The sequence below is a fragment of the Rhinatrema bivittatum genome, chromosome 18 (genome assembly GCF_901001135.1).
Source record: "Rhinatrema bivittatum chromosome 18, aRhiBiv1.1, whole genome shotgun sequence".
NCBI classification, from domain to species: domain Eukaryota; kingdom Metazoa; phylum Chordata; class Amphibia; order Gymnophiona; family Rhinatrematidae; genus Rhinatrema; species Rhinatrema bivittatum.
In genome coordinates this window covers 17115350-17130934 of record NC_042632.1, presented here as the reverse complement: position 1 = coordinate 17130934, position 15585 = coordinate 17115350, and the positions used below count along the sequence as shown (strand labels likewise).

General features: G+C 41.4%; 1 protein-coding gene across 7 annotated transcripts in view; it reads right to left on the bottom strand.

The window, feature by feature from the left end:
• LOC115080078 (rho GTPase-activating protein 7-like) overlaps positions 1–15585 on the bottom strand; it is a 249532-nt gene that overhangs the window by 37932 nt on the left and 196015 nt on the right. Inside the window, exons 1-2 of one of the 7 annotated variants that reach the window (XM_029584111.1) lie at positions 2681–2867; positions 2448–2562 (exon numbers count right to left, since the gene is read on the bottom strand). The exons of 4 other annotated variants lie outside the window; for them this stretch is intronic. In XM_029584111.1, coding sequence (XP_029439971.1) covers positions 2448–2496 — 49 coding nt within the window. In that variant the 5' untranslated portion in view covers positions 2497–2562; positions 2681–2867. Of the gene's footprint in view, positions 1–595; positions 1544–2447; positions 2868–15585 lie in introns of those variants that run through there. 2 more of the 7 variants (XM_029584112.1, XM_029584116.1) reach the window with 2 other exon arrangements.

The following is a 15585-nucleotide window of genomic DNA, read 5'->3' as shown; positions in this document are numbered from 1 at the left end:
ATTCTAGGATCTGGGGAGAAGAGAGATAGGAAGGAAGGAAAGTTCCAGGATCTGGGGGAAAAAAAAAATCTGAGACAAATTTTCCCACCAAATTTGATGCCTGCACGCACACTCATTCCCAGCACCATTCCCTTCTCATGCCCACACCCCTAAACCAATCCTCTCATATCCTCCAGCTCCCCTCTCATCCCTGCACAATGATTGCCCCTCTCGGACCCGCTTAACCTCCCCAAAATTCTTCTTTCAGCCCCTCTTGGGCCCTTACCACAATAAATCCCCCTCTCCAACAGATTCTGATGGACAGGAGGAGGAAAGCAATGGCAGCCCCAGAACAGGAGGAGAGGAGTTTGCTCTAGCCTTACCTCTCCCCTCCTATTCGGGAGAGGAGGGGTGCGTAGCAGAATCCCAAGGGATGTTCCCTGCTGAGTGAGAATAAGCACGGATGGAAGGCAGCAAGTCAGCCAGCTTGCCTCTCCCACGTTTATGCCAGCCTAGGTACAGGCTCAGGGTGCCTTGTTGGCAAATCCAGGTATGGGCAGCCCAGAATGTGTAAAAGCTTTTCATAAAGGGAACATCATCCCGCCTCAAAGCTTACAGTTCTGAAGATCTTCACCCCACCATCTGGAAACAACCTCTGCATAATAAGGTTTGCGTCATTTTCCATGAAATCAGCTTTGGGAGATAGCAGGCACTTAGAAAGACGACTGACTGTTTCTGCACGTCGAGGGCTAGGGCTGTCTCTGGGACTGATCCTCTGCCAGAAGCTTGCTGTCTGCCTCCTTCCTCTCCAACAAGTCCTATAAATAAACACTTCCTGTCCTGGGCCTCTGGACCTGCCCTTCATTCAGCTTCGAAGGTGACCCAGCATGGCATGCAGTACCGTGGGAAGCTATGCCAGCCGAAGGAAACACCAGATAAACATCCCGAGGTCTTTTCATTGCATTCGGCACATTCAAGCTGCAGCTTTCTTCTCGGACAGATGAAGACTAACAGCTTTATTAGTCGTCATGCACAGATAAAGGTTTGGCAATGATAGAAAACACATGGCTGTATTAAACGCCTGAGTTTCTATGAGAAAATATAGGAACGATCTTTATGGCTGAATTTCAGAAGGGTTGTTTGTTTAAAGCAGCAGTGATGAGAAGGGAGGAGCCAGTTAGAAAATGGAGCTTCTCCACTAACATACTGTAAATGCACCAATCCTAATTTCCTTCCCAAGTTACTGCTGCCAGAACAAGTTACATGGACCAGTTAAAGGACTGGATGGATATATAATAGTTGAGGGCTAGTCTGTTCCTTTCATGAATCTTGAGTTGCAGGGGTACCTGACTGATAATCTTCTGAAAAGAAACTACATCCCATATCTCACCAAATATGGTTTAAAAGTAAAGACGTTCTGTTTGGGAAACCACCCGAGAATGGCAAATACTTAAAAACATAAGGCTCGCCATACTGGGTCAGAGCAAAGGTCCACCAAGCCCAGTATCCTGTTTCCAACAATGGCCAAGCCAGAGCACAAGTACCTGGCAGGATCTCAAGGGTTAGATTCCAAGCTGCTTATCCCAAAAATAAAGTGGATTTCTGCAACTCTCCCTTAACTGACTTTTCCTCCAGGAACTTGTACAAACCTTTTATAAATGCAGCTATACTAACAGCTTTCAGAACATCCACTAGCAACAAGTTCCAGAGCTTAATTATGCATTGAGTAAAAAAATATTCTATTAGTTTTAGGGATGTGAATCGGGTGCCCGATCGTTCCCGCTTTTGGGATCGTCTGGCCACAAGAAAATCTCGTTTTCCCGTGGATCCCTTTTTTTTTTTTTTTTTTTAAAGTGAAAAATCGTTTTTCGGGTTAGTGCACGCTAACTCCCGTTAGTGTGTGCTAACAAATAGCAAAAAGCAACAAAAAAATAACAAAAATAAACGTTTTTGAGTTAGCAAGCACTAAACCGAAAAACGATTTTAACGAAAATTCGGGGGGGGGGGGGGGGGGGGGGGAAGAGTCAGTTTCTTTTTTTACGCGATATATTAATAAATTTAGAAATATCATACAATATTTCAATTAGTTAGAAAAATGATTTACATCCCTAATTAGTTTTAAATGTATTACCCAGTAACTTGTGTCCCCTGGTCTTTGTACTTTTCAAGAGTAAAAAACTGATTAACGTTTACTCGTTCCATTCCACTCGTTTTACAGACCTCTATCATATTTCCCTTAAGCCATCTCTTCCCCAAGTTGAAGTGTCCTAAACTCTTTAGCCTTTCTTCATAAGGGAATTGTTCCATCCACTTTATCATCTTGGTCACCCTTTTCTGTACCTTTTCTAATACAAACTAATTCCTCAGGAATGTGGAGCTCCTCAATCTCTGAATGGGCTCCTTCATGAGAATATGCATCCAAAATCTCATTTGGTGCATGGCAGTAGCGACTCACTCAGCAAATTCACCTAAAAGTTGATTGTCCAAAATGTTGGGAAAACCAGGAATACTGGACATCTGGTCTGGTCTTCTTCAAAGATCCAGGATTTCTGGTCTAATGTTCAAGCTGGGTCCATTGATATTCTGTGGAAAGAAATCCAAGAAGTGCACAGACTCCTTCAAAAGCCTTCACTGCCATACACGGGCCTATTTTATTAAGGAGGCGGCTACTCCTTCATGTAAATGAGCTGCTTGAACACACCTTTCTGCTTGATGTGGAACTGGTGGAGGGATTAGAGTCCACATGACAAAGTATGGGCTACATTTGGGTCACCATAATATCAGATGGGAGGAGGAAAATGTTCTTATGGACCACGTCTTCTTTCAGGATAGCTCTGCATCCATCTTCCCTGTTGCTATATTCCCATTGAGGGAAACTCAATCCTGGACTGAAAACAAAATAAGTCGCTCTTTACCAGAGCCAAATAGTTTGGCTCCAGTTACACTGGAGCCAAACTATTTTTAAAAACCAAACTAATTCATGAAGCTGTTTTAAAGTTCAAACCTGAGCAAGCTTAACGTGACCAAGCCACGCAGAGAGCACAAACCAGCGAGGCTGGGGTACAACCCGCAGGTCTCATTCTGACACATGGGATGCATTTAGGACGGCTTCTTAACCAAAGGAAAAGGCGGCTCACCAGGTCTGTCTCTGCACATCTTTGTCCTAACCACGACATGCTGGTGGGGGAGGAAGCTTGAAGACATTTTTGGAACCACATGTGCAGACAGCCAACACAGACATATGCATCCCCTTAAACAGGCTCCTTTAGTTCTGGGTGGAATTTCTCATTTGTTTTGTAAGAGCAAATCTCATGAAAATTCCTTGCCGTTTCTCAATGTGGAGTACTCCACTTTATATAGGTTTGGTTTGACTTTTGAATAAATTAATAAAACAAGAAACAAAAGCAAGAAACTGGACCGGCAGTTAAAAGAAAACATTCCAGAGAACTAAGGGATCCTTGTGGACTTAAAACTTCCACCCCTGTCAAAGTCCTCAAACTCTACTGTTAGGGACATATAATCTCTTCCTTTTTTGTTTTCATGAGATTAGCAGGTAAACAGTTTTAACTTTCCTTCTCTATTGTTGAGCCCATCATTTGGTCTAATTGGCACCTTCTAGTGTTGACTAGAAATGGAGGGGAGGGTCACATTCAGTACCAGGCAAAGCTTCTCTAAACCCTGGCATGGATTCTCTTAATGAAGTTGAGGGGGGGTGGGGGGGGGGGGGGGTGGAGGCCCAGGATATACCTCCAGGGCCAAAGGTATTCTGCAAAAAAGACTTTCTAGGGAGTGCAAGTTCCTTCTGATGTTCCAAGTAAAAAAAAAAAAAGTTTACTGTGATACTTTGTCTATTATAATCACATTTTCTTCTAGTTACATCCATTATCAGTCCAAACTCAATCTGGGTGCATGAACACTCTTCCAAGGAGATGGAAAAAATGAGATGCTCGGGATGGATGTGAATCTCATTCCTAAAATATATGTTGCCCACTGCTGAGCTCCACTCCTAATCTCCTGGTGTAATGTCTCCAAATCAACTATTATAATAGAAATATAGGGAGAAACATGTCAGCAGAGAAGTCTGCCCATCCACCCAACTGCAACTCTACAATCCCTATACGTCCTACATCCCATGCAATTCAGCTTCAGGAAAGAACTAAACACCGAATCCTTACTCCTATCATTAAATGACACAGTCTTCAAAGGTTTCAATAACGGCCACAGCTACATTCTAATCCTACTAGACTTAGCAGCCTTCGACACAGTAAACCATTCAATACTGATTAATCCAACTTCGGTGAGGTGGTCAAAGGAAAAAACACTGCAATGGTTCTCATCATATCTATCACAAAGGACATACCAGGTATCAAGCAACGACACCCTATCAAAGAAAATAAACCTTGACATGGGAGTTCCCCAAGGATCCGCACTATCTGCGACGCTATTCAACATTTATCTTCTCTCGATATGCCACTTACTCTTTAACATTAAACTGAATCACTACATATACACTGATGATATCCAAATACTTATCCCAATACAAAACTCTGGAAGACACCTACAAAAAAAAAAAAACCAGCCAACTACCTCACAAAAATAAAGCAATTGCTAATAACATGAGACTCAAACATTGATAAGACCGAAATAATCATGCTGGATAGAAAAAGCAATCCCACGCACATGCCACCTCTCAACATAATGAATTATAACACAGCAATCTCCCCCGTCACCCACGCACACAACCTTGGAGTCATAATTGACAAGAACTATCCTTCAAGAACCACATCTCCGCAAAAATCAAAGACGGATCTCAAACTCTTAACACTACGACACCTAAAACCATTCCTGTCACCCAATGATTTCAGAACAGTACTCCAACTACTCATCTTCTCCAACCTGGATTACTGCAACTCTCTGCTGTTCAACTTACCTCTCACCACCATCTGACCTCTCCAAATCCTACAAAATATAGCCACCAGAATACTCACAGGAACAAGAAAATGCAATCATATTACTCCAACCCTCATTTCACTACACTGGCTTCCAATAAAATACAGGATTGACTACAAAATACTATCCATAATTCATAAAATATATGAAAAAAAGAACAAATTGGCTCAGCGCATCCATAAAACTCCACTCAAAGAAATCTCCAATCAGTGAACAAATGCCTACTACACATCCCACCAACCCATCACAAACTCATCTCAACTCGGAAGAGAGCCATATCCCTAGGAAGCCCTGAACTTTGGAACTCCTTCCCAACAGACCTGAGAACACAACAAAATTTAAAAACCTTCAAAAAAGAGCTAAGAACTTGGATGTTTACAAAAGCCTACCAAAACTCCTAATGACACTATACTTAAACGACTTTACCAGATTATACCAGACTATACTAGAATTACTATGAAAGAATATATACTAGAATGATTAAAAGCCATGTTAACAAATGTATGATTGTAGAAATTGATCCTTTGTAAACTGTTGTGATGGCGAAACCGAATGAGGGAATATAAAAAACTCGATAACTAAATAAAATATACTTGCCCATGCTTTCCTAAATTCCAATCATCTCCATCACTTCCATGCATCTACCACCCTTTCTATAAAGAAATCCTTTGTAAATCTATCACCTTCACCTTGACCCCCTCATTCCAGAATCTTTGTTGATAAAGACAAACATGTGCATTGATACCTCAGAGATACTTAACACCTGCTATTTGGCGACCATAAATGTTTTGGAAAAAAACATGCACATTTTGAATTTTCAAAAGAAATGAGCACAACTACAAACCCCTTCCCAGCTCTGTCCCCAGAAATGCTTACATTCAGTCCATGAAAAATTCTGCACATGCATGACACACAAGTGCAAATTAGCCACATATCGAGTGGGCCATTTTCTTGAGATGTCATGCGATATGGTGAGCCTGATCGGATGTGCTAGTGAGGGCTCTGGGCACCATCCTCCCATACAGTGTTTAAATCTGGAGACATCCGAACCCAAAATACTTATATTCTCTGCCGTAGCTGCCCAAAATATGTCCATCGACACCTACATGCCTAAGTCTCCAGTAAATATGCCTATAAAGAGTGGAAAATTAGATAAAAAGCAGAAAGGAACCTCGGAAAAGATGGCTGCAGTCTCTGAATAATGAATCTTCCCTGACCATCCAAGCTCTAAAAATGATGGGGCCAGTGATTGAGGTTCTAGATATCAGATTAAAATCTATTTCAGAACTTAAGAATTCTTTTGCTGAAGTTACCCCACAGTTGGAGTTCGCTGAAGGAAGAATTTCTAGTTTAGAAGATGACTCCACGGCCATAGCAGTAAAAATTGCATCTCTCGAAAAACTAGCTCACAAGCTAAAAGATAAAGGATCTGGAGAATAGATCCCATAGGTATAACTTACATTTTGTGGACATCCCAGAATCTTTTGAGGACCTCAGATTAGTCGAGCTCCTGGAAAAATGGATTCCAGAAGCGCTGCAGCTACCAGATTTACAGGGCCTACTAAAAATTGAAAGAGCACGTCGGCTTGGCAGCAGGAAAGATAGCAAAAGGTTGACCCCCGTATTATTGCAAAACTTCTCAACTGGGCGCATAAACAAATCCTACAAGCCTACCATAAGCATCGGGAGATGTCATATCAGAACAGTACTGTTAGATTCTACCAGGATTATTCTGCGAAAGTTGCAAGACGCTGCAAAGAATTAAATCTGCTATGTGCCTCTCTGCTGCAGAATTTGAAGTTTACGTTGCAATTTCCCCACACGCCTCAAGATCTGGCATGGGGCAAAATGCATGTTGTCGAAGATCACACAGCCGCTAAAACCTTTGTAGATAATCTACCTTAGAATTGTACCCAAGTGTGCTTCTCATTTTCTTTTTGAAGTTGGAAATCTGTTCTGTCATTGGAGGATAAAACCAAGAAGGGACACAAGTTATCTTTTTCAATAAAGTTGCACGTTCACAGGCTTGAGAACTGCTTCACAGTGATATGGCAGATGTGCCATTTGGCTCTCTCCAGCTACAAATTTCTGATCGTGTGTGACTGGGACAATTTTGCTAGGATCTGCAATAAAGCTTTCAATAAATATTTTTGCCATGCATGAGTAAGATGGAAGTCCCCCTGGTGTAGCTACTGGAAAATTAATCTTGATCACGTGATCTCCTCTGCACCCACGAGTTCCGCTTAGCCTAGGACCGATCATGCAGGTATTGTGAAATCCATAAAGGACATTTGCTGAGCCCTGGAAGTGTTGGCTTCGGAATGGGGTGGTTGATAATAAAATTGCTTACTCCTCCAACGTTATGACAGTAGGAATTATCGATGTTTCTAAAAGGGCCGTACCAGAGATGGCCCAGGGAGCTGTTGGCTTTTTGTTCAGATACACGATTACCTCCAGTCCCCAAGCTTCTCTCCAGAAGGGACTACATAGCGTTTCCTATGGTATTGTTTTTTGTTGAAAGGTATCGTTAGTTAACTTGGAAAGTTGTTGATATGGATGTTTCACAATATACAATGTTATTCATTTGGATGTTTTATTACTACTGCCTGGTTGGGTAGTGATTATAATTAGGGGGTGGTGTCTGTCCACATATTAAATGCACATCATATTCACATAGGTGGAAACTTGGTGGGATTTAATTATTTGCGGTGGGGGGGTGGGAAGGGATTAAAGTCTTCCTTGACTACTGTGAACTGAACCAAAAAAGAAAAAAAAAAAGCTTTGTACAACCCATGGTTTTAATGCTTTCTTCTCAAGAAAGCAAATTTGGGCATCTTTCTTTTCAGATTTTTTTTTCCAGTTTCCAGAACTATTCTGCAGGTCAAGGCTGGATGGCCCATGGGAAGCCTATTATATGATGGATAGCTGTCAAAGATCTAGCCATATCTTTTCTACATAGGTGACACTCTTAGATTATCTGAATGTGAACAGATTGGGTTGTCCTATTAAGAGAGCAAAAATGACACAAAGCAGCAGATATACCGTGTATACAGGAAATTAATTTGTCACATGGAAAGTGATAAACTAAAATGTGACTGGGTAGGTTCTTGCCATTACTCTCCAGCTTTTGGAAAAAAAAAAAGGGGGCGTAGAGACTTATCCATAAAAATGTTTCCTTCCAAGTCCTTCAAGAGGTGTCAGATCTGGAGGATAGATTTTTTAGTTCTTGTGGGCACACTTAAGGGTGACTATTTGTAATATTGACTATTTGACTTTGTAATTTATATGGCCCTAACAAATGCATGGATATATATATATATATTTTTTTTAAATGAGTAACTATTGATGGTGCACAGGCGGGATCTCCTTTTTATAGCATGGGACTTTAACTGCGTGCATGATGCCTCCACTTGTGTGGATCCACTTCCCAGAAGAGACAGGGAGTTTCATATCTTTTTAGTAACCTACAGGTGCTAGATTTCTAGAGAACTCTAAACCCCGAAGTCAAAGATTATACTCATGCATCAAGGGCACATGCTTCACTTTCCAGGATAGATTATATCTTGGGATCCTGGGAAGCATTCCCAAGTATTAGATCTGCTTAGATTGGAATCCCGAGTATCTCAGATTATGCCCCCATCTGGGTTGATCTGTCTGTGGGTAAGAGGTAGAGATGCAGCATTGTGGAGATCCCCTTATTTAAGGAAAGACAAAGATTTTCAATTATTTCACCAAGAGACATGGAAAGATTATGTTTCACACAATAAAGAGCATCTTACAAACCCCACTCTTTTGGGAAGGAAGCAAAGCAGTGCTTTGAGGTGAAATTATTTCTCTCATTAAAGGGTGAATTTCTCATTTAAATAAAATGATTCTGCATTTAGAGAGGAAATTAAAATAAGCTAAGGATAAAATGATTCATCAACTGTCAGAAAATGAGCAAGGAATACCAAGATACCTTACAGTGCTTAAATGCCTGCCTTCAAAGGGCTCGAAAAATATTACGCTCTACTTTATGGAGCTTCTGTTATGGAAATAAAGCCAGAAAGATGCTGGCAAATACTGTAAATGTATGGAGAAGAACTACTTATATAGAGAGGTTATGAACCCAAGTAAGTTACTGGGCAATAACTCGACTTGATATTTGTGAAACTTTGAGAATATTTTATGAATCATTGTACTCTGAAGACAGAAGTGGGGGAGACTGAGGAAAATCTTTTTCCAAGATCTCTCACTTCCAAAGATTTCCACAACTCAATTAGTTTAATAGACAGCTATAAACCTCAGAAATTTTACGGATCAATGACAGCAAATCTGAAAAGGCCCCTGGACCTGATGGTTTATCGTACGATTGTTATAAAGTTCTAAAAGCCCACATTGTAGAACCAATGCATGCTTTTTACACTCAAGCTCTAGAACGGGGTCAGTTTCCTGAGGGAGTCAACACTACACATATTAGCTAAACCAGGAAAAGATCCTACCTTGCCTGTATCCTAGCAACCTTTCATTACTTAATTTTGATTTAAAAATATATGCTAAAATAATGGCTGATAGACTAAGTATGCAGCTCCCCTCTCTTATTTCCCCAGAACAAGCTGCCTTTGTAAAGGGAAGATCAGCGGGCACACATGTTAAATTGGTTACAGCTATTTCCTATTGCAATCAGAAAAGGATTCCTGCTATTGCAGTAGGTTTGATTCAGAAAAAGCCTTTGATAGGGCCATGCAATTCTATGTTCAGTACTTCGACACTTTGGGTTTTCAGGTAACATCTTTAAAAGTATTTCCCTTCTCTATTACAAAATCTGTCTCACATATATTAGTTAATGGGGGAAGTTGGTCTTTTGCTTTTCTTATTAATAGGAGAGTGCAGTAGAGTTGCCCCTTGATAGAATATGATCGTTCCATTCCGGGACAGTAGGGAACCTCTCCTTTAAAGTCGCAGCTTTTGCAGATGATATCCCGGTATTCCCATAAATATTAAGAATTTGCACAACATTTGTGTTTCCCCCTTGCTCTGTTTTCTGAAAGAAAACGCTTCCTTTATCATGGGCAAGATAAATTTGTAATAAATAACAGAACTCTCCCAAATGGCTGTACTTGATACAGATGTTACCAATGTGGTTAACTGGTACTGAATTGTTAAACATCAATAATAGTATTAAGCATGTTTATTTGGAATGGAAAGAAACTGAGGCTTTCCCTTCAATTCCTGATGCCACCTTAAATTGTCCTAATCTAAAACAATTTAGCTTGCATGCTTAGACATCTTATAGATTGGATTTCGGGCACTTCGGTTGCTTCCCCTATGGAATTTTTTAAAAAGTGGTTTGGAGATCTCTACCCTCTATCATACAGTTACCAGCTTCTCATATCCCACACCTTTTAAGGCTTTTTCTAAATCTCCTCTTGTCATCAGGCATGGGGATTTCTATGCAAGTTATTTGGGTTCCCAGAGAGAACAACAGCTTATTTACCTATTCAGGGCAACCCCCAATTTTCTCCAGGCATGGACAATGGGATTTTCAGAGCCTGGCAGGCTAAAGGCCTCCATAGTGTTAAGCAAATCTAATACTCTCGTGCAGTTTTCAGGATTTGCAATGTAAAGTTTCATATTTCTAGTAAAGCTTTTTATGCTTACTTGCAATTATGCCACTATATTCTGAGTCTGAAGGATTAAAAACCCTTTATTTGGGACAGAAGGTGCTTTAGAGGAAGTGAAATGGGGACTCCGATCACCGCAACCTTCATGTGCAATTTTTTTGAAAGCAATTTGTAAGATACAAAGATATACTCTCTTGGCTCTTGCTAAGATGGTCTTGATGGCCGGAGATTCAGTTAACACAGGATGATTTTCTTTATTTCATTAAGCATATTCCATACAGTGCAGAAAATGTTTTACTGAAAGAAACAAAATACAAATCTGGGAATTTTGACGCCTAAGAGCTTTTAAAGCGACGTTGAGCCCTTCTTTGTCCCAAGTGTGCGGAGGAAAAGTAGTGATTATCTGGACATGTGTACAGGTCACATTGTTTTGGAAATATTTTCAAGATACAAGGTTCCCCCTGCCTGGTGAGCCAACCTTCTGGTTATTTGTTTGTTTATCTTGCTGCCCATCAGAAGTTATTTTTGAATAAGACAGGGCTTCTAGCTAAGAAAACCATTCTTTCCAAGTGGACTGGGCAAACTGGCCCCAAACTGGTGCAATGGAAAACCAGAATGATGGAGCTTTTAGTGTTTGAGCACCTTCCCAAAGAGACTGGTTGCCATAATCAAAGTTTTGTTGCAGACAGACAGACAGACATTCTTGGATCAACTAATCGCTGGATTTTTTAAACTATTATTGCTGCAGAAGCCTAAGCTCATTTCTTTTATTGCTTTATGAACATATGGGTTGTATTTTCTGTCAGTATTTGTCATTGCAAGGGTTTCATTTCCTTAAGCATTTTTCTTTTTTTTTTTTTTTTTTATTATTTACACCCATTTTGAGAATATTCTGTCCAACACATGATATGTCGTAAGGCTGGTAATATTTTGTTCTTGTTATACTTTGAGAATGTGTTCTGGGAAAAACTGAATAAATGCAGTGTATAAAAAAACAAAAAAAAAAAGCCATTTCTTAATATGGTGATACTTTTACAAACTTTCAAAATTGCTTGCGTGCTCCCATTTCCCCGTGTATAAGTGCACACAAAGTTGATACTGTATTTTATAACAAGCACAGAAATATGTGCAGGATATAAAATGGAGTAGACATGCATGCAAACACAAACCACGAACTGCGCAAGTTCGGACTTATTCAGATAAATAGAGGCACTTAGGAGTCTGAAAAGCACCAGTTAAGACGGATACCATCAGAATATAGTCTCATAAATCCAAATCTGTCCATCTAAGTGTGCACGAGTGATTTCCCCACGATTCGCTTGCGGTGACTCCTCTCCCGGGGGATGCTGGGAGCACTATGCAGATGAGCCTTCTGGTCCTCCTCTACTACTTGACACTCCATGCAGGTAACGTTATACCTAAGGTTTTCAGAGATTACTCTGGTTTTGTTTTCATCCTCTATATTTATCCCTTGAATTATGTTACCATCTCGTCACCTTTTCCCCCCCACCAGAGGGCATTTCATGCATTCACTACCTCTTCCGGGAATAAATATTTCTGGATGTTGCTCCCGATTCTGTCCCCTTGAGTTTCATTTTATGATCCCTAGTCCTACAACTTTTTCCATCAGAAAAAGTTTGATTCTTGTACATCATTAATGCCTTTCAGGTATTTAGAAGTCCTCTCCTCTCACGTATACATAAACACACGTCTCCACTATAATAAATACGTCAAAGGACATCTGGCATCTATTCCTTTGGTTTTTTTCCTCCTCGGCTATCACAGATCACCTTCCTTTTTGTTTCTTGGGTCCGTACATAATTAGGTCCTCCAGTCTCATTTCATAAGTCTTTTGGTGTGGAGCTCACACCATTTTGGTTGCCTCTTATCCTTTTTGAGAGTCTGTCTCCAGAACTGAACACAGTATTCCAGCTTGGCCTCACCAGTGACCTGCACAGGGTCATTTTCACCTTGTTCCTGTTGGTTATGCCTCTCTCTATGTAGCCCAGCATCCCTCCGAGTCTGGTCACCACCATGTCACATTGCTTCACTACCTTCAGATCAGACACGATCACCCCAAGGCCTCTCTCTCCCCCACTCCAGGATGCCACTGGATACAGACCAAAAAGTTACTAAAAATAAGATCTTACCAAGCCACAAATATTCGTCATTGGCATGAGCTAGATCAGCCTACATTTTGAGAACCATCATAAAAAAAATTCTGAAAAAAAAAAGTTATTTGCTTGCCAAACTTCTTGTTAAATTCCATTTTAAGCTGGAAAATAAGCATTCTACCAAACTCGTCCCCACAGAGGCGTGAGCTGCCCTAAAAAGCTTGAGAAACATTGTGTGCGCGGATATATAAAACAAGACTATGTCAAATTTCCAAAGGTATTCTTTACCTCCAGCACTTCTACCCCCCACTAACACCCAACACTATCCCCCCCCCCTCCCACCAGCTTCTTGAGTGGGAGGTAGACCCTAAGGAGTTGAGTGGGGACCCAGATACCCCCACCGGTCTCTACCTCTTGCATCTTAAAATTTCAGCAAAAGTAATCCAGTTTTTCCCCACTGACACGAGGTCAAAAACAGACAGACATGGGCTGTTCTATAAGGCATTCTATTGGTTTCCTTCAGTAAAAAAAAAAATGCCAAACAGTTCAGAACAAGCAGCTAACAGTCATGAGTTAATGCTGCACAGCTTCTTCCATTCAGCTACTAGAAAGGGAAGTATCGGGGTTACCAAGTTAGTCCACGTGGATATATTACAGGTGATATGTTAATGTAATCCCCGCCTCAGGGGGCACACGATTGTCCAAGTCCATGCTTACTCCCAGTTCTCCTCCTCTAACGGCCACCGGGGTTCATTCCAGCAGGGAGAAGGATGAAGCGCCAGAGCCCTAGACTCACAGGGATGGAGACCCCCCACACACACAATCTTTCAGTCTCTCTTTTGGTTGCTCTCACAGATGGGATGTCCTTGCTTTAGGGCACCTCTCAAATCTAAAGAGAGATGCCGGACACACTGGTTGGCAGCGTTCAAAAGAAATTTAGTGCAACCAAAATTAGTGAAAGTCTGATTCACAACAGAAAATCCTCATTAAAAAAAAAAGTCAAGAGGCCAAGAAGTGTTCTCTCTCTGTTTGGATCGAGGAGTCCGCATTCCCTTTGGATGGCAAGCACGAGGAAAATACCCCACACTCTTTAGTGGTGGAAAAGGGCTCCTCTTTTTCTCATGTTGAACATGGGACTTCTGGTGGTAGAAAGTCCCAAAAAAAAAAAAAATAGTTCAAAAATAAAGATTCTTCTCCCCTTCTCTGTGGGCAGGAAGGGTGGCAAAACTTCCTTCCAAAGTGAAATAGAAGGAAACGCTGCAAAATACTTCTGTCCAAACTCTGTTCTTCTTAGCAGGGTGAAAGGAGTACTAACACTGTCCTGACCTCCTAAAAAGAGGGGTAAGAGACCTTCTCAAGCAGGAGCCGGATCCAAAAGCCACTTAAACTCACACCCACCAAACAGCTCTTCTCAAAACTCTGCCACGCCAAGAGACATCTCCTGCCAGACCATAGGGCACTTAGCCAGGAAAGTCTCTCACCCCAGGTATCAGGCTGTGGGGGCCTAGAAGAGAGAGACTCACCTCCTGCACCCCCAAATCAAAACACACATTCTCGTGCACAGCCGACCAATCCAGACAAGCCTTCGTGAAGGGTCGGCTGCTGAATCCCAAGTCAGGTGGCTACTCAGGTGGCTACTGAGGGACCCTTACATTGTAAGTCCAGCAAAAAGGTTATCTGTGATTAGCTTTCAAGAATTATATCTTCTGACTTGATAAAGGGAAAATAACTCTCAAAAGTTAGTCACAGATATTAAAACAGTCCAATAAAAGATATATCACCTACAACTTGTTTAACCCTTATTTCTCTATAAGAAAAAAAAAATGCCTGCCAACACTAAATGCTGCTTCATAGAGCCTCAACCAGGCCACAACATTCACGCTCATGAATCTGGTGAAAAATAAGACAAGGACTAGAGATGTGAATCGGAACCAGAATCGGTTCGGATTTCAGTTCCGATTCACATCTCTAACAAGGACAGAGTCCATTTCATCAGATGAAAGCTCAGGCCTCAATAAATTGGTTAGTCCATAAGATGCCACCCACCGTGTATCTTTTTTTTTTCTACAGACTAACACAGCTATCTCTCTGATCATCTGAATGGTGGCAAATGAGTCCCAAGAAGCCTGCAAGTGAAGGCTGACAAAATCTCTTCCTCACAAGTAGTAATGTCATGAGCAGGATGCATTTGTGCTGTTAACTCAAGCTGCAAGCGGGGAGCTAGTGTACAAATGCATCCCCCCAGCTGGCTGCCCTGAATGCAACCTTAACCAAAGCCCAATTCTCATCCCAGCAAGCTAACCGTAAATGCGACATCCCTTTCGTTTCCTTGCATGTGCACATCCCAGGTCCCTTGCAAACCAAACAAATCCCCTCCTCTGCAGGAAGCGACAGACAAAGGTTCCTGCCACTTCACCGGACAAGTGTTTCCAGCATGCACAGGACTGCACAGACAAGCAGATGCAATACTGTGCGCTGCAGCTTGCGCACGGCTCAATGTGCGTTTCACATGCATCCATAACCCCTGTTGCAAAACGGGGATTAGAGCATCCCAAAGGCACGTCCAATCGAGCGCACAGCTAATAGCACTCATCAATGTAAAATCCGTGTAGATGAGGCTATTAGCTAATCCCCGCGATGCAAAGAATTTCCTGCGTGGCCAATGCATCCTTACAGTGTGGCAAATTTTACAGCAGCCCATGGCTGGCGTAACTGTTCAAAGGTTCAATGTAAAAAAAAAAAAAACACCACAAATTCCTGCTTTCTGTGATCTCGCCTACCTAGTATCGTCAGGATATCAGAATCAGTTAAAAAAAAAATTATTCTCAAAAAAAAAAGAAAAAACATTTCAATATACAGGTCCAGGCTGTGTACATTGTGCCAGTAGCGAGAGAAAAGGGACACTCATGTTGAGCGCCCGTTTCCTAACCTGCACAGCC